Below are 20,367 nucleotides of genomic sequence, written 5' to 3' on the forward strand. Positions count from 1 at the left end.
TGTCTGTACATGTATATGTGTTCATGAGGTATTTGCATGTGCATGTGTGAGTGTGTGTCTATTTGTCTGTGTGTGTGTGCGCATTTGTGTGTGTGTGTGTGTGTGTGCGGGTGTGTGAGTGTGCACGTGTGTGTGCATGTGTGTGTGTGCACGTGCGCGCATGTGTGTGCTTGTGTGCGCATGTGTGTGTGTGTGTCTATTTGTCTGTGTGTGTGTGTGTGTGTGTGTGCGTGTGTGTGTGTGTGTGTGTGTGTGTGTGTGTGTGTATGTGTGTGAGTACGCTCATGGACAGTGCTCAGTCTGGGAGTAATTACGGGCTGTAAGTCCAGTGACTGGGTTGATAATAACCACTCCTCAGGTCCCAGGGGACTGGGTAGACGCGCTGCAGCCCTGACCCTGCGCTCTCACATTACTGAGCGCCTTGCAGCTCTAGCATGACATCACTGCTCCCACATTGGTCCCGCCTCTCTCTCTCTCACTCCCTCCCTTCTTTACTCATTCTCTCTCTCTCTCTCTCTCTCTCTCTCTTTTCATTCCCTTCCCCCCATCTGACACTCAGGGCTGTGAAGTAAAAACCCAAAGCACTCCCCTCTCTTGCAGCTGGCCCATCTGGGAATAAGTCCTGTACTCTAACCCAAAACCCCTGAGTCCCACAGCCGGCGGCTCTGCTCTGGAGCTGCAGCGCGAGCACCCGAGCAGCCATGTGTGCACCCTCGCTCCTGGTCCCCAGTCCCGCGTTCCTCAGCCCTGCACTGTGGCTCAAACACAAGCGGCCTGGCAGCGGCCCAAGGGGTGGGAGGAGAGAGAGCCAGGCACAGTCAGCCCACTGACTCATATCCTTCCCCTCTGACTGCCATCCAGAGATGATGTAATGCTCTTGGCTTCTCTCCCTCCCTCCCTCTCTCCCCCCTGCACACCCCCACCCCCCCACCACCACCACCACCTCTATCCCTCACCTCCCCCCTCGTCCCAACAACGCAAGCCTCGCTCCAGGCTGGTGAAGTCACTGCTAACTCTGGTAGACACAGCAGCTAAAAACTTTCAAATGTAACCAAAACAGCCCAGGGCCAAGTTCCAGACACTGCGAGACGCGGTGGTGCAGTCGCCATGGGAACGGAGGTAAACACAGGGAGAAACAGCAGGCTCAAACAGCTTGCAGCTGCCTGCCGCTCTGAGTAAACACTGCACAGGACCTGCCATGATTTACTGTCTCTAATCACCAGCAGGGAGGAGAGGGCCACAGGGTTTGGACGGAGGAAATAATAAGAATCTGATCAAATAAATCTGCTCTAATGGCTCATGACAGAACCTGACGTTCACTGGCGAGTGAAGGGCCTGCACTGGGACACTGGGACTTCTGAGGATGTCAGGGGTATCTCTGGACACCACAGTGTCTTTGGACATCAGGGGATCACGTGAATTTTGCGATATCTGAGTTCTATGGAATCTACGTGTACTGGGATATTTGGATCTTGTGGTGTCTGTAGATGTTGGGGCATCAGTGTTCACAGTGGTGTTCAGGAATGTGGAGGTGCTTGGTGTATTGGTGTATATGTGGATTTTGAGGTGTCTTGGAATGCTTGTGTATCTACAGTATAGGGAGGGGAGTCATTGTATATTATCACTCTATTAGAGCTATGTACTGTATCACATTAAGTTCCTGTTTACATTTAGGCATTAAGTGAAATGTCTGTCTGTCATTGCCCTGCTCTTATTTAACCTCAGCAGTCCATTTGAATTAGTAGGCCCAAATATAGCACGTCTCCAAACCTCAGTCATAGTTCACTGAGAACCAGAATCCCAAAGCACCCAGCAGTCCACATGAGGGCACAATCTGGACTGCCATGACTCCAGAAACTAAGTTTGATTTAGTCTGAATGGAACTCTTCTCCAGAAAACACTCAGCATATTTCAATCTGAGAGCCTGGTCAGTTCTACGCCCGGGCGGACGGGGCTCCTACATTGCAGGTTGAAAGGATAACACAAGTAAGAACACTACTTGAGACTCAGAGCAGATTGGCACAAATAAATAACTCAGCTCTAAAGGAAGTTGAGTGTTTCGATTCTTTAGTTGTTCCCGTCTGACACAGCCTTGCCCCTTTTGAGCAGCACACACCGAGCATGATGACTCTTATAATGTGGTGTTACCAAGACGCCATTGTCCTTTGAGGGAACTTGTTCACATCTCTCTTCTCCTTTCTTCCTGTCCTCCACTCGGTGGCTCATAACATCCCTCTCTTCTTTCTCTCAGCTCTGATCCCTCTCTTCCTGCCCACAGCCCTCCCTGGATCCCACACACCGCTTTCATTCTACCCATGAGCGCAGATGCTTCTCTACCTGCCCTGAGACTAGCTCCTTCCTTCCTTCCCTCTTTCCTTCCTTCCCTCCCCCTTCTCTCTCTTCTCCTCTGTTGTGCAGCATATTTTCTTTCCCGTCTTCCCTCGCTCCGGTTCCTCCTCTCTCTCCCTCTCTCAGTTCTGAGGGCAGGTCCCCATCTCGAGGCTGCATGTGGTGACATATTCCCTCTCTTTTCTCAGCTCTGCTCTATGGGGGCCTGCGTGTGTGGTGGCCCCAGGCAGGGATGACACAGCGGCGCTGGAATGAGAGGGAACAGAGCCTGGGCGTTCCTCTCCAAACGCACTATTAAACCCTCCGCAGTACACAATGAGCTCATCTTAATTCAGGTCAGATGTACATCCCGCATTCGTTCTTCGCGCAGCTAGGGGCCATACAGGCAGGGTCACTGCGTTCCCTCTCCAAAACATCCAGGTCCCTCGGTTCGCCTTTTCGGGGGGGGGGGGCGGTAGGATGGGATGCAGGCCTGACAGGTGGGATCAAACGGGAGACCCCTTTTCTACGTTCCGCTCGCATACCCCATTGATTTTCAGTCTGTCACCTAAGTGTGCACTGCAATGGCATGTGAGAAATCCATTGCTTTTCATTGATGCAGATAGATACATATCTGTTTACTGTTCCAGAGACGTGCAATGCAGTTTACACATGTAACTACTGCACAATTTCCCACGTGCATACATGCTACTCAGAATTACATAATACTGACTCGATACAATGCTATTGTTTGATTCAGATAATCTAGTTCTTGAAGGCATGACTGATTATTCCATTGATATGACTTTTAACATGTTGCTGAATGCATAAAAACAATCCCTGGTATGATAGAAAAACAATTAATCATTATTCTAGTAATAATGTTTTTAAAATCACTCAGAATCTATACAATGGTACCTGTCTTTTAGAATCTTAACATGCACATGCAGGTATTGAAGAAAGGAACCGAGAAAGCGAGGGGAAGTGGATCTGTGGTTGTCTTTTTTGGAATAATTGTGAGTACAGTGTCTTCCTACTGTAAGGAGTAAAGATTATTTTCCATACTGACTGCGTAAAACAGAAATTGTTTATGAATTAACCTCCTTGAGGGCTCACAATCCACTATTTCACTCACAGCCCCATTAGCCTTAGTATATGCATGCAAAGGACAAAGGAGGTACAATAAATCTATACACTATAATAGATAATCTGTATCAAGGAAGCATGGCCAACAGGTCGCTATTTGGCTCGCTTCTCTCGCTAGAACAGCCCTCTTACTTCTTAGCTGACATAGTGTAAACTCTAAAGTATAAGTCCACCATAAGAAACTGGCCTTTGACTTTGCCTAACAGGAAGGATATGGTAAGAAACAGTTCTTGGATTACTATATTGTAAATTTAAACAAGCTTTTCTTCATTTCTTATATAAAATTGTTAAACTGTTCGGTCACATTGTTAAAATATGCAACACAATTTCACAATTTCACAATTTAACAGTTCTGTTCAGCAGCAAATGAAAGGTATAGGAGTAGAGGACTCCTCTTGACTGCTCCTTCCAGCAGAAGATTCTAAAAAAATCATGCACAAAAAATTTCTACACAAAGTTTTCATTCACACGAGAATTGTTTCAGTGCATTAAAAAAGTATCTCAACTCAAAACATATCTGAAACAACCACTACAATGTTTTGTTGCAGCATGTTTACAATACGCAAGTTATGGAGTGGTTAAACATTTTGACTGCGTTATGAGTCTAATTGTGTACTCAAATCAATGACACATGCATGAAGTAAAAATAATTTCACCATTGTCAGTAAGCATTCGTTGAAATGTTTCAAACAAAGACAGCATAGTGGACTTTTTGTTACTCTCTCTCTCTCTCACACACACACACAGACACACACACATGCACACACATGCGCACACACACACACACACACACACACACACACACACGTACACACATCCTCCCAAACCACAGCGGCAGGCTAACATTTTGTTCTATTTTAGGGTTCATCTTCCTGCGTAAGTGTAGAAGCATTTTGGACATTGTTCTTCAGAAGTGTGAAAACGGTATATTTAACACTGCATGTGAAATCAAAAATAACCTATTTTTACTTCTCTTCGTGTGCACAAACCCATGCAACCCAACGTGCCACCGAGCACACAATAACACAATCTGATCAAAATTAGTTCCCACCCCCTCGTTCCAGGAAACACAGCAAATCCTGCAACCTTTCACAGCAACCACTTCGGTGCATATTTTTATTGCATGCTTTGCTTAATATTAAGCATGTGAAAGGGGAAAACTCTTCCCTCCATCCCCCCATCTACTGTTGGCCCACAAATACCTTCAGTCCCTCAAACATATTCATCATTACTCTTAACATCTGCAGATAAATTGCAGCAGTGCCCTGGAGCGCACATTTTAACTTTGAACCAATGGCTTGTGCAGCCTGATGTACGTGCTTGAGTGCTCATGCATCATGCAAAATATTCTCTGATCAAAAGGGGAACAAAGGGTTTCCATTGACCGGAGAGTACTTTAATTTTTAAATGATATCCGTTTACTTTTTATTTCAATTACTTAAGAGAAAGAAAAGTATTTTATATTTTCAAACTCAAAATATAATTTGGCAGGGGTGTTTCTATGATTTTAGGAGGAACAAAGGACCAGTCAAGGCGGGCACTGGAAAATCTATTTTCATTTTTCATTGGTTCAGAGCACTGTCAGTTAGAACCAATCGAGGAAGAGGGGTAGTAATGATGTGCAAAATCCAGTAGAATAGCTGCTCCATGATGTTACCCATTGGCAAACAAGCAGGATAGCTAATGACAGCTAAAATAGCAGCAACAATAACAACAAGGTACGGTCGAGGATACACATGCAGTTGATTTAAGTATGTGGGTAGTGCGGAGTTCTTAGGTCAAAGGTCAAACATATTAAAACACATCCTGGTCAGCCCTGCTCAAGTCAGAACTGAAACGTCATTGAAACATGTATTGATCTTATTGAGAAGCTCTACTTTCGGAGAGCAAAAGTTTATGTTTACACACAGCGAAGTAGATGAGGTTAAACTAAGCCAATATTAAGGCATTGCAGAAAGATCATTTTGCAAGGGGTAAATAAATCTAGAACTTAAAATATTGCGATATTGTAATATACTACAGTGTAGATGTCTGTGGTGTGGCATACTCCCAACATGATCTGCCACAGACCTCTACAACACAACATATTACAACATCAGAATATTTTCATTCATAGATTTATTAGTGATAGATGTCTGTTTATGGTACTGGCTACAAAGGGTTGTAATGATAGATAGATTTCTTTAGTTATGTGTAGTCTGTATCACTAAAGAAAACATAAACAAAGGATCTGTCAGCTCCCATGGTGCTTGAGTCTTTCATGTTCAACCATAGCTCATTAGGGACCAATACATACAGCATGGTACTATAGCATGATGCATTGTCATGTATAATTTATTAATATTTTTCCATTTCTTTTTATTCGATGCGTTGCAAAATGTGCATTAAATTAAGGTTTCAAACAAGGGCTCAATTCGCTTCTGTGTCCTCATCAAGAAACATACAGAGAAGCACTCTTTACATAATTCTTGAAATGATATTTAATGGCTTTCTTGCATTTGTAATTTTTTTCCAACTGAATTCTTGTCTAGTGAATTGTAATATGTACAATCTGCTTGCAGATTTAATGACTTGATAATGATTCAGCACTAGTTTGTATGGTATATATTGATGTACTTATCTACTGTTAAGTGTATTTTCATTTTTAAAACCCCCAGTTTCCCTGTTTTAATGTATTATTGTGTTCTTTCGTGAATAATTCAATATTACGATCCTTGTCGCAGCTGAAAAATGTATGAAATCACTCATATAAATATCTGGCTGAACAGACAGAAAGCATTATATTGCAAAAAATAATATGTGTATTTAAGATGGACACAAGAGACTAGAAACATGGCTAAACTGTTGACGGGCCTGGTGCTTCTGTCTTACACTTCCTTTACAGGTTATTGCATGTCAATGGTGGCAAAGCCAGGGTGAATAACCCCAATGTGCTCAGACTACAAGCCTAAGGCTGAAGCCACACTATACGCGGCGACGTCCGCCTGTGGCCGCGTCGCGTCCCCACAGTCAGAGGTTTGTGGGCGTCACCTATTTTTGACAGACAGTTGTGTTCGTTAAATGTTGACCGGGTTTAATATCGTGTTTCATATTCATTCTCCTGTCTGAATAAAAATAATTTTGCAGTAACCTAAATCTGAAAGATGTTAGTCATTAGTTAGCCTAGCTAGGCAGCTTATTAACATTTTCAGAGCTAGATTACTGCAAAAATGATTTTTATTCAGACTGGACAGTGATAGTAGCTAACGGCGATAACGACATTGCAGAGCCACCGACAATTTCAGAGACTTTTCTCCACGCGATTTCCTCTTATCAGTGTCTCTGTAGGAGATTTTCGGGAAACCCGATGCGGAAATTACGAGTTAGGTCCTCCATTGTGGAACGATAGAACGTGGAACTAAAATTAGAAAAAAATAGGGACAATTTACTTGACGGATCATTATATCAAATCAGATTGGTTACCGCGACGCGGCGAGGGGGTCAAAGTTGAATTTTTGCCATCTCCACTGCGGCCTCGCCGCTCCCACCGCGCCGCCGGCAATCCCAAAATGCCTTGCGGGGTCTGGCCGCCACCCCTCATTCAAAATGAATGGAGGCGGCTCCGCCGCGTGGCGGGGCTGCGTATAGTGTGGCTTCAGCCTAAGAACTACAAAAACAAAAATGCTTCTGCTAAAAGAAATGGGGTTCTTTTGATCATCAGCAGCATGCTGTCATTCTTGAGTACATACACTCACCGGCCACTTTATTAGGTACACCTGTTCAACTGCTCGTTAACGCAAATATCTAATCAGTCAATCACGTGGCAGCAACTCAATGCATTTAGGCATGTAGACATGGTCAAGACAATCTGCTGAAGTTCAAACCAAGCATCAGAATGGGGAAGAAAGGTGATTTAAGTGACTTTGAACGTGGCATGGTTGTTGGTGCCAGATGGGCTGGTTTGAGTATTTCAGAAACTGCTGATCTACTGGGATTTTCACGCACAACCAGGGTTTACAGAAAATGCCTTGTTGATGGCAGAGGTCAGAAGAGAATGGCCAGACTGGTTCGAGCTGACAGAAAGGCAACAGTAACTCAAATAACCACTCGTTACAACCAAGGTATGCAGAAGAGCCTCTCTGAACGCACAACACGTCGAACTTTGAAGCAGATGGGCTACAGCAGCAGAAGACAACCCGGTACTAGCAAGGTGTACCTAATAAAGTGGCAGGTGAGTGCATATACAAAGATATATACAGTACATACAAAAAATTTTAAATAAGAATGAACACTTTGCTCGTGTTTGTGTCTGATCTTTCATTGTTCCATAGAAAAAATCATTAGCACTTTGCTTGTTGCTTCAAAATGTCTGAATAACAGAACAGTTGCTTCAAAATTATTATTATTGTTTTACTCCATCCAATTATTATTGCGTGTTACTATATCCAAGTCAGTCAGTCTCGAGTGGCATGGGGGGAGAGAGAGACTCCATGAACTGTCACTCCAGTCACTGATTCCTATGAATCAATCAAAAGTTGTCCCTCTACTGCAAAACATCATGATTGGGTTTAAATATATAAATAATTTATAGTGCATAGCTGCTCCACTCGTTTTGGTGTTTATGAAGACTCAGACTTTCATCAATAATCTCTACCTTCTAACACACTGCAGTGCAGCTCAATTAATTTTTATCATGCTCTGTGAAACATTACCCTCCCTGTCATATTAAAAGCTGAGGCAGGATGCTGGATACCGCTCTCTGTAACCCTGCCTTTTCTTACCTCCTCCCTTTTTCAAGTCAAAGGGTTGAGACCTTCCCCTCTGTGCTGTATCTCACTCGGTTGACTAACTGTGTCTACCATGTTTAACTCTGACATAACTCAGGAACAGATGTTTAGAATTCAAAGGCAAGACAAATTCTAATCACTTGGTTACAGCTTTATTTCTTATGATAATGATAACCATGGCGTTCATATGTCCAGAAAGCTTTCCTTCTTTCCCTTTCTTAAACGCGAGCTAATGCTGGTTTCTGTCAGCAAAGCTCCCCTGGGCAATCGGTCAGGGACTCTGACAGCGAACAACCCGAGTCCTCAGATTTCACAGCTACAGGCCTCTGCTCAAGCCCTACACAAATGGACTTAAGGAAAGCCAATCTTAATTGATTCCAAGCCTCTAAGCTCTTCAGTAAACATTGCGGAGCAATGAAAATTACTTGTTAGCTTGATTCATTGGATATTCAGTCCCTCAATTTCTGGAGAGCTGAAATTGACCAGAAAACAGATGAAAGTTTCATTGAAGGACATTGGCAGACATGCACATTTCCTGGTGATTTTCCTTTGTGGTCAGACCAGTGCTCTTGAGGTGAAGAACTGATGTGTGAACCCACATGGACCCCGAAGTATAACCACACTTGTTTAGAAGTCATGTAAGTGAAGTCATCCCTCCATCCATCAGTTTGGTACACAATGCAGAGGGAATGAACAGGAGGCCGAATCAGCATGGGACATGCAAACAGACACAGAGATATTGCTCAACTTTCTGTGTTTATTGTGGCCTTTCACTTACTCTTCATCTCTCACACATAGCTACTACAATGCACATCCACACTTTCTTCTGACTTTCTTCTCACGTTCTTTCATCGAACAGCCTCTATAACCTGCATTTTTTCCACATTTATGTTTATAAAATGGATATTTACTGAAGTAACTCAGGTTACTCAGGTTGCTGAAAGTTAAATGTAAAAAGAGGCCAAACCTGCAACGGCTAGGTTTTAATCCCTGCTTTTCGAGTTGTTACATTGCAGACAGAGTATTTATATAATGTACTATCGTACCACTCAACAAAATTATCGTGAACGTACATCACAGCTAGCAAAAAGGGGTGAAGAGTGAAGCAGAAGAGTGAGAAAGAGAGGTATAGATGGACAGAGATGGATAAAACAAAGAGAGGTGAGACTGCTTTGTCCTGTTGTGCTGTTCATATGATCGTGGGGATAAGTTTGTCATGAGAATTTTACACCCTGTTCTGGAGTATATGAAGGGCTTCTTACCAATGTTGGAATGTCTACAGCAGGGGTCTCAAACTCCTGACCTGGAGGGCCACAGTCTCGGTAGGTTTTTGTGATTTCCTTTCAATCAGCAGCTAATTTAGGCCTTAGAAACAAGGTGTGATTCTTTAACTGATCAATTCCATAAATTAAGAATTTAAGTGCAGTACCACATTAAAAACCAGTGACCCTGCAGGATTTGAGCTTGAGATCCCTGGCCTACAGAGTGAGAAAGGAGTTTGTACAGGCCTTACGTTGTTTCCATGTTGCTCAGAGAGGGGCACTGAAGTGCAAAAATGTAATGGGCTCATATAATGCAATCATGTTACAGCATACACACATACACACATACACAAAAACAAACATACACATCATAACACACAAACATCCCATCCCATCACACATACAGTCACACAATGCACATGCAAACTGCATACAGCTCCAGGCTGTATTAAACATACATTTCATTAGACATACCACAACCATAAAAAACACATATGTTAGCACAAATATACACATAGACCACATGCAAATGTCCTTACATACACACAAGTCTGCAATTAATGACACAGATGGTTAAGACAAACTAATTCATGAGCACTCATATGATATAAGTTATTCTAAAAACTATAATATTTTAAAAATTCAACCAGTGATCACCATCAGTGAGTGCCCCATTCACAATGTTGCTAATTTGTGATATTAGAAACATTCCACCCACTGTTATAAAATAGATCATTAGAATTTTAATAAATACACATTTAGTGTTTCTGGAATAAATGGACAGTGATCAAAAAGCTAGGAAAGTGATAATTCAGCTAGGATAGGAGGCTAACTCATGCAGAGTACTTGAACTCAAACTATTTTTAAAGAGGAAATCTGTAGTTGAATGCCCAGCTAACAATTTTTATATATATATATATATATATACAGCTAATTTATTTAGTCACTAAAGCTAATTTCAGCTTAGTGATTTGCAGTAAATCTGAACATAAAACATTGGAGCAATACAATGCAATTGTTTATCAATTCCAACTTGCATGTCCCCACTATCTGTTAAGTCTGTGTCAAGCTGGGCTGAGTCACTAAAAATGTCTCATGCTATTATAAATATTCTGATAGTCATATTGGAAATGACTTCCTAATCATAGATCATGATTTTACTGTCCCTTGCACCCACAAAGTAAGCCTGCCATTTTAAAAACACAGGCGTTTCACACCACCCAGAGCAGTGCATGCTGGTCTATGTCTGTGGGGAGGACATGAACGCTGCAGCCACGGTCTGGGGGAAGGAAGTTCCTGTGAAGAGGCCCATGCACGGCACTCTAATCGGCCCCGATGGCTTCCTGTGGAAGCTGTTTTTCTGAGCAGGGGAGTTTCCTACATTTTGCAGCAGAGGTGAGCATTTCCATCGTGGTCCACTCATGTGACTTTCACTCATCCTGACTGACCACTCCCCCCCCTCCCCCCATTGTGCTGACAAAGAGATGGCTACTGGTCAGGTCTACCACACCCCTCTCACACATTTTCACCCTGGGATGTTTGACCTGCCTTGATCTCCTCTAATGGTTCCAACCCTCAGGTCACGTCAAGTTCATCTTCCTCAATCTGACCCCTCCTTCCCAAGGGAGGGATTTACTTCAATGACCCCTCCACCCTTGCACACCCTCCTGCCCACGCCCACACAAGATCAACCTCCATGCAGTCCAAAAAAAGGATGTTATTGTTGCTTTTGGTTTAACATGCAGTGTGAAAAGTGCACACTCCACACAGCAGACTGCACTCATCCTCCATATTCTCATGGGACTTCAGTTCAGTGTTGTTCAGGAAACATCTTCCTGATGTGATTGGAGAAAATGTTTTCACCAAGATTCTGCGGGGAAACATTAACACGGGAGGGCAGAATGCATGCCCTCAATGCACTGACCCCATTCTCTGCTTTCACCAACTATCATCCCTCAATCTGTCAGTGTTTTAATAAACTTTTAAGTACGGAGAAGGAACGATGCTGTACAATGCCTGTAGCTTATCATTTACAAATGTATACACAGAAAGAAAGAAGGAAATGACATCAGTGTCTTCAGAGTCATGGTCACTACTACACATTGGCCACGGTGAGGTGCTGGGAGCATGATACAGATACACTGGTGTGTTGCGGGAGACACACTGAGGTATTTTCAGGGTAAGGTACAGTGCGGCATACAGGGTGAGGTGCAGTGCACTGTTGGATGAATGCTATGAGGTGTAAAATTATGACATGGCTTGTTGTGCAGTGTATAAGATGAGATGAGATGACGCAGTGAGATGTCAGATATACAACCAACTGAGGTGTGCATTGTATGCCACCGTGAGGTGTATCGTGTAAAATACAGTAAGAAGTACAATGCATGACACAGTGAGGTGTGCGTTGTGACACAGCAAAGTGTACAGAGTAAGATACAGTAAGGTGTTGGATGTATGACACAGTGAGCCGCAGACTCAGACGAAACATGCACGTTGAACTGTCCCAGAGCTGCACTGATTGCCACCCTTCTCAGGAGTGAAATTCCATCCCGTTTCAGGACAAAGAGGCAGCCAGAGTGTCAGTCAAAGTGTCAGCCGATGGGCCCCTCATCCAATATTCACAAGGTCTCTGCTCTGCGCACCTACATAGTCCTGTCTGCACAACATGCTACACCATGACAACACAGTCTTCCCACACACAAAATCACTGCCTCTCTACAAGAAAATACACTACAACGCTTAAAGATGTGCAGATGCATTTACAATATTAATTGTTGGTTTGTTTTCCTAACCATTGAATGTAAATGGGCCTTCAGTGCCTTCTTGGTGATATTGCACGTTTGTATTCCTGAGATAAACAGTGATGTTCTCCGCTTTTGTTAGCCACTCTTGATAAGAGAATATGGCTATGTGAATACAAGTGAATACTAATGTAATGTCTCTCCACAGAAAAAAACACAAAACACTCCCTCCATACAGTGAACACACTACAATGTCTCGTCACAACAAACACAAAACACTGCCTCTATACAGGAAACACACAACGTCTCTCCACAGCAAACACAAAACACTATCTCAGTACAGGAAACACACTACAATGTCTCCCCAAAGCAAACACAAAACACTGCCTCTATACAGGAAACAAACAACAATATCTGTCCACAGCAAACACAAAACATGGCCTCGATGTAGGAAACACACTACAATGTCTCCCCAAGGCAAACACAAAACACTGCCTCTATACAGGAAACAAACAACAATATCTGTCCACAGCAAACACAAAACATGGCCTCGATGTAGGAAACACACTACAATGTCTCCCCAAGGCAAACACAAAACACTGCCTCTATACAGGATACAAACAACAATATCTCTCCACAGCAAACACAAACACTGCCTCGGTACAGGAAACAGACTCAAAACACAGTTGTGTGTTTCCTTCCAACAGGAGACACTGCTACAATGTCTGAAATGAACACGCAAAACAGGGCCAGTTGCATGGACATGGATTTAGCCTAGTTCTACAATAACGTGGTCTAATTCAAAATGGCTTTCACAGACATGTCTTACATTAGTCTTACATTTAGCTTAGACTTGATTTAACTAACCTTGCTTCATTGACACTGATTAGTGCTACTCCGGGACTAAATAAGGGTTTAAATTACTGTACGTCACCAGGTCTACCTTCAGATTAATGTTGTTGGTCAATGGTAGTGTAGGAGAATGGGCAATGGCAGTGATAACCACCCCAGGCTAAACAGTTTATACGCAGATTGGTCCACAAGAATCATACAAAATCATGATTTGCTTCAATATTATGATTTTTATGACTTTCATATAATTTTTCTAATGTTGGTTGTTTTCGATATCTTGCAGAGAAAACTTTCTACACTTGAGTCATATTTGTCTTTGATTGCATTAGTCATAGACTCAATAGTCCAGTAGTAACTAATCCAAATTTAAGACATGTTCACGAAAGCCACTTAAAAGTTCTGTTTTGCTCTTTCAGATTAAGGCCGACTCCCGGCTTAATATAAGCCATGCCCCTGCAACCGGCCCACTGTCATATGACTGAAAATATGCTAAAACAACTGACAGAATTAATTCAACATTTGTCCTTAAATTGAATGTAATGCAACGCAACAAGTACAGACTGGCAAGTTGATTTTTCTGTTTGTTGAGCTCGCTAAGCTGTATACTGAACATGAAGATAAACATTACCACTTGCATTTCATTGTGAGTCAAAGTTAAAGATGAATGTTGATTGGATCCAGGCCACTCTTTCCCTACTATAAACACAGAACAACAATGCCTCTCTACAGTGCACACAACACTTTCTCCCTAATACACACACTAGTAAAATAGCTTTCTTCCAGAAACACTACACTATGCTTTCCAGAAATTACAGATACAAACATACACTTATGCACCCACACACCTCAACATAGTAGTACAGTTCTAGTTTAGCACACTTAAATTTGCACAAAACTGCCTGTACGCGAAACACACTCAGAAACTCAGAAACGAAATGCATTGAGGATATTAATGACAGCTTCTATTTTCTTGCTTTTTTTGATAACGGATAGGGCTAACGAAGCTCTGCTGGGGAGGGCCATGGAGAAACACGGCATGGATTCAATAAGGAAAAAGATTTCAAGCATTCGCCACCCAACCCAGGCCCAAACCTCAAGCCTAACTCATATTCTTATTGCAAATGAAAATAGCATGTTTCTTTCTCTCCTGCGCATTGTGTGTGTTCAGGGGGGAGTGTATTATAAACTGCATATTTTCTCCTGCAAAGAGAGTCACTTACAGCACAGACAGAGCACAGGCCTGAATTGGGTGTCTCCAGAAAAGGCTGATATCCCCACCAGAATCCAAGTGAGGACACACCCACCTCAACTCCAGAGACAGGGCTCTACTGAAAATACAGATGGACTAAACACACGGTCATATAAAAGTATCCTAAATTTGCAGGCACAAATAAATTCTGGGTTGATTTCTTCATTAAACATAGTCAGTCACTACTAATCAAACAGTAGAATCACAACTGAGAACAGAGCAGGTCACTGCTAGAGTCATCACTGGGTCAATAAAGAGATTACAGACTACATAAAGAGATTAACCTCTAAACAGTGAAAAAAGACTCTAGACCACTCATCCCCATTGTTCAGTCAGGTGAAATGCAAACAAAGTGTTCAGCTCATGATCATGGACATATCGTATATGTCACCAGTGATTCCCATTACAAGGCAGCCAGGAGAGATTTAAGGGAACGCTCATTCAGTAAATATGAGCATTTCAAAGTTGTGTAACATTAAACCCCAGTAAAAGTAGTAACTCAGAGTAGTAACTCACTTCCTTAGTGAACTGATCTCATCACTTCATCCCCAGGGACCCTCTGACAGGCTTGCTTGTGTGACATTTCTGACTGAACACAGAATACAGACTAAAGATCACACAAAACACTGAGGTGCCAAATGTAATGAGACACTGCCATTACCTCACGGCCTGAAGGAGGATCACAACTGCCCAGAGAACAATAGAATACAGCCTTAACTTCCTTTGCCCCACTTGTACACCGGACTGGGGCAACAGAGAAAGGGTGACTTAGTAGCACAGGGTGACGTAACACAGCCAACACACAGAGGCAAAGCGTGGCTGAACCAAAATGGAAACAGCAAATGATGTGACTCTCTTAACACAGCGGTGAGGTGTAGAAACCTCAGCACTGCTTAACATCCTCAACCTGCAGAGAGGTCAGCTCTCTCAGCCAGGTGAAAAGGTGACAGAACGACACAGCCACAGGGTGACAGCCATCACAGAGACAGCTGCTCGCAGAGGTGTGTACAGCACAGACACAGGGGGACCCACCCTATCTGTCGGTTGGTGGAGGGGGCCTGGGTGATGACGGAGCTGGACTGGGGCGAGGGCAGTGCGGGCTGGATCACGATGCTGCTGTCGTGGTTCGTCATGCGGGGGTGGGGCTGGTGCTGGTTCTGGCTTGCTGACCCTTGAAGAGAAATGTTCTGGGGAGAAGAGGAGAACGCAGGTGCCACTGAATCACTAAAAATAGAGTGATAGCAACAGTACAGCCAGCGAAACAGCTCATCAATCCGTCCATCCCACAATTCCTGCTGCTAAATGGCAAAATTATTAGTGTTTAAATCTCGACATCCTTTCTTGTTCATGCTTAGATCACTTGTCACGCTGCTGTCTTCTGTTTATATCATTTTGGTGACGTCACTGGAAATAACCTCCAGGACTGACCTGGATAGAGGAGTGTACTGCAAATGAGACAAAGTCTGCGTGTTATTTATGATCCCCTCATTGAATCACGGGGATGCCAGCTTGCCTTTCAGTTAAAGTGCTACCTATGTAAAATATTACACTGCGTAGCTTTCCAACAGCTTTTTTTAGTTGTTTTACAGCCACCTTCATGACTGGCACTCTTAATATGCGATAGTGAATTAGGTAACATGCATTCTCCAGGATAAACCTTGCAGGAAAGTGAGGGAGATCATCTGAGCACCTACAAAGGGGACTGTAGTTCAAATTTCCAAAAGGACTAGTGTCGATGCTGGATTTTGTTCCAATCAATTACCCCGACTTAACTGTCCAATTAATTAATTATTAGTATATAGTGTATTTACATTGATGTATTTACCCAACATAAACTTGCAATCAAATATTGAAAGGTAGGTAATATGTGTTTCTCATCTAAAACTAAACTGAGGAACCGATTGGACTAATTCATAAACGGAAAAAAGAGGATGGTGCAAAAACACCCACACTAGCCCCTTGATCGCCATGTGCCAGTCTGACTCTTTCCCGTCACCCAGCTTCATTCCATCTCAACCAAATGACTTGAAATTCTATAAATATAAAATCGTTTTGAATGAACTCAAAACTATAAAAATGACTACTACTACCACTACTACTACTACTACTACTACTACTACTACTACTAATAATAATAATAATATAGTTGTATATGTTAAGGATTAATATACTTTTTTAAAGAAGTTTTATAGATTGCATTAATTATTGAGTGACATCATTTGTGTTTTGAGTGTTTTGCTCAGGTGTATCCTGGGTTTACTTTATTACTATATATATATATTGCATTGTATCACCCAGCTCTGAGGAATGGCTCCAGAATCAAACACTTCCTATTCTGATAGTAAAGACTGTGTGTGTGTGCGTGTGTGTGTATGTGTGTTTTTACATGAGTTCCTTCCTGATCCAATTGTATTTCTCCTTAGATAAAAAGAGCTCCTTTCTTTTTGTGCAGTAGCTGACATTTCCTTGGCTTTCCCATTTTACCACTGAATCCATCTCAGCATAAAAAACATTTTTTGATCACACAGGTGCAAGTAATATCAACGCTGGAAACTCTTCTGGATATGTTATATAACATATAAACTTTCAGCACTACAGAAAGGGAGTACCGATGTGGGTAGACTGATTTTACTCAGCTATAAACAATTTGTGAAAGGAACATCATCCTTATTCACAGGCCCAAATTAGCCCGCACAACAGAAATTCTCAGTGTTACATTAACTCAGCGTATGTGAGTCCGCTAGAGGTTACGTGCACTCTGTTAGAGTTAAAAGTACTACAAAAAAATCAGACTTGATTTTACACTGAAAATGCTGCGCTATTTTCCTGCTTGATGGAAACTATTCATCAACCTGGAAACCTGTCAGCTACTGCTCTTTCCTGTGTTCCCCTGAGCCCAGCAATCAGAGTCCTGTCTCATCTTGCCTGCTGCTGACAGTGCAGTCCTCCCCCACCCTCAGCCACCCAGACAAGTGAGCTAAACACAGGTGAACTAAACCCAGACGACCCTAACGCTGGAGTACCCGCGTATCAGTTGGTCAAACCAGGGAAACTAAACACGCCTCCCACAGACATGAGGTAAGCAGACATCGGACGAGCGGTCAGCAGGCTACTGCTGTATAGGTTAGAAGCCCACAGATCAGCAGTGTACTGGTGGATACCACACAAGCCTTGCAGCTTTTAGCCAGAGTGCTCAGAGATACCACCAATACCGATGCCACCCTAATATGTTTTTAGTTTTATTTTGCACCATTAAAGGGTATATTTTGCATCTGTGTGCTCCAGACTTTTTCCTCTTTGCAATCTTACATTGTCCTTTATCTGAGATGCACTGGATTGGACTCCTTTTTTTGAATTTTTTTCCAAACATTACTTCTTGCAATGGGCTAGGACCCACATCCCAAAGAACAAAGTGACATAAGCTTAGTCAATCCCCATATCTGGAGTTACTGACTGACTGACTGACTGAGCAGCTAACAGAGGGTGCTGGGTGGATTTGGGTCAGGCTATGCTGGCACAGGCTATGCTGACAGAGGAGACAAATTGTGTATCATCCGGCCCTATAATTGTTTGCTACCAGACTGTACAGTCTGACTTTCACCCATGGAATATGTTAGCCTTTCAAGAAGATCTCATAATCATCACTGTCGTTTGGTGGCGACTGTGCAGGGCGCACTCGGTGGCTCTCACCTGTTTGCTGTCCTCCTCCTCCTGCGCTTTGCGGAACTCCTGCTCGATGGAGCAGTCCAGCTCACTGAAGAGCCCCACCTCCTCGCAGTTCTTCAGGAACCGTGTGGGCGTCGGCGTCTGGTCTGAAAAGCCAGCAGAGAGACTTAAGTGAAACACAGCACTACCCCTTAACACCGAGTGATACTATGTCTATTTAATGCTTTATCTAGGGTTACTTTTTTAAGCTGCATCCCTCAAGTCAGAGGATGGGGTTAGAGGGCATTGTGTTTCAAACAGGCTAAAGCCTGACACATGGTTTAGAGATCAAGTTCACTTCAGAGGTTAAAAACAAACTTAATATCGAATGTTCATACTGTGGCCCAATTGGGGATTCAATCTGAGGCCGGCATCAACACTTTCTAGTTAGAGTACAGTTGGCAGTAACATTCTTAAGTTTGAGTCATATCAGCAATGGCACATTGTGCATTTTGGACAATGTGCCATATTACTGCAGTCATACCTGCAATAATATTCTACAGTTGGCAGTTCCATCTATACCAACATTCTACAGTCAGACGCTCTGTGCAACAACATTCCCGCACTATCTGCACCCACGGTACAGTTAGACGTTCCATCTGCAACAACTTTCTATTACGATGTGAAAAAACATTCTACAGTTAGACGTTCCATCTGCAACAACATTCCAAAGTTAGAGTTCCTTCTACAGCAACATTCTACACTTAGGAGTTCTGTCTATAACAACACTCTAATGTTCTATCTGTAGCAACATGAGCTGTAGTCACAACACTACATTTTGGAGTTCAACATTGGCTTTAGAGTTATATCAGCAATAACATTCTACTACAGTTATTCCTTTATCTGTAATAACACGAGTTGTACAGGCAACATTACCCATTTAGGGCTCTGACTGCAACAATATTCTGTAGTTAAAAGAGGTCTGTCTGTGACAGCATTCTGCAGGCCTGACATTAGCCAGAGCCACTCTATCTGTGAACAGGTTGTATCAATGTTGTCAGCTTAAAAGTGGAGAGCAATATTTTTCCTCTCAATATACACAGCGCACTATTAGCTGATATTACTGCAGAGATAGGGTAGGGTGTTAAACCTCATTAAAGTGGCAAGATACCATATTCACTACATCTCTTATTTATGAGTGGTATGGTACAATTAAACTTTCATTCAATAGGTAGAGTTATGTTATAACAGATTACGTTTCTCTAAGTAAAGAGAGACGGGCCACATTATATGGCCAATGGGTGAATACAGAGTAGCGATGTATCGAGCTAGCATGCACATGTAATTCCCTGTGGAGAGATACAGAGTAATGCTAACGCTACACTCCTTAGATGGATGATGGTGTTAACTCTTTACTTTAGAAACATAAGGTGCTATGTCCAGAGTCGTGTAGTCTCAGTCTTTAAAGAGGTACAGCGCACTGTGACTCAGAAACCTAAGAAGAAGGACGCGCACTCTGGGAATCTGATCCTCCACTCCAAGGAGTATAAATAATGAAGTGGATGGAATCACAGCATCTAAACACACCACAGCCCGTCAATACGGAATCCAGACTCAGCCCTACAGCAGCACTAAAGTTCACCCTCAAAGACTAAAAACAAAAGCACCGTGGATCCCACAGGTCTTTACCCTTTCTTTTTATTCCGTGTCTTCTTGGACCATTTTATTTAGCTCTGTGTAGCTTTGTCCCAGAGCTATCATCAACAAATATATGCTGTGTAAGAACATTTGCTGTCACTTATTCTCTTCTGGCCCGATCATATCCAGAGCCTAGACCAGTAATATCACCCTCAGCAACACCATTCACGTATTTCAGCACTATTCATACACCCTCTGACTCTAGGTCTGATAATAACACCACCTCAAAGGTCACAGAATGGGATAAGATCAGAACACTGTTGAGTCTAACCTCCTCCATCTAAATCAGAGCCTGACAGTTTGCGCAGATATCCAGTCACTTCTTATTAGGGTTAAAATTTCCTTAAATGCTTTTTATTGACAACAAACTCCAGTGGGATCGTGGCATAAATGCTAAAAGGTCAAGATTATGTTTACATATGTTAGTCGCCTGTTTCCAGAGTAACAGACGTGTCTGCTGGAGGAATTGTGGACACAGTATCCCACAAACCTGTGCAAGTCAGACTGTATAATACACCTTCCCCAAGTCCCAGTGAAAGCGCAGTGCAACAGTAAAAGCCATCAAATAGCTGCTTGAATGCACCTATCCTGTTATTTTAAAATGACCATTTTCTATGAATCTATCATTGCAGATTAATTGTTTGTCACCCCTCTACTTCAAACCATAGTGAGGGTCTATA

The 20,367-nt window shown here is 42.6% G+C and overlaps 1 protein-coding gene across 2 annotated transcripts in view; it reads right to left on the minus strand.

Moving 5' to 3' along the window:
* The window catches only part of creb5b (cAMP responsive element binding protein 5b), a 58,688-nt gene that overhangs the window by 30,378 nt on the left and 7,943 nt on the right, over positions 1–20,367 (minus strand). For both annotated transcript variants that reach the window (XM_064348464.1, XM_064348472.1), the window contains exons 4-5: positions 18,035–18,156; positions 15,377–15,531 (exon numbers count right to left, since the gene is read on the minus strand). In XM_064348464.1, coding sequence (XP_064204534.1) covers positions 15,377–15,531; positions 18,035–18,156 — 277 coding nt within the window. The remainder of the gene's footprint in view (positions 1–15,376; positions 15,532–18,034; positions 18,157–20,367) is intronic.

The sequence above is a fragment of the Anguilla rostrata genome, chromosome 1 (assembly GCF_018555375.3).
Source record: "Anguilla rostrata isolate EN2019 chromosome 1, ASM1855537v3, whole genome shotgun sequence".
Classification (NCBI taxonomy): domain Eukaryota; kingdom Metazoa; phylum Chordata; class Actinopteri; order Anguilliformes; family Anguillidae; genus Anguilla; species Anguilla rostrata.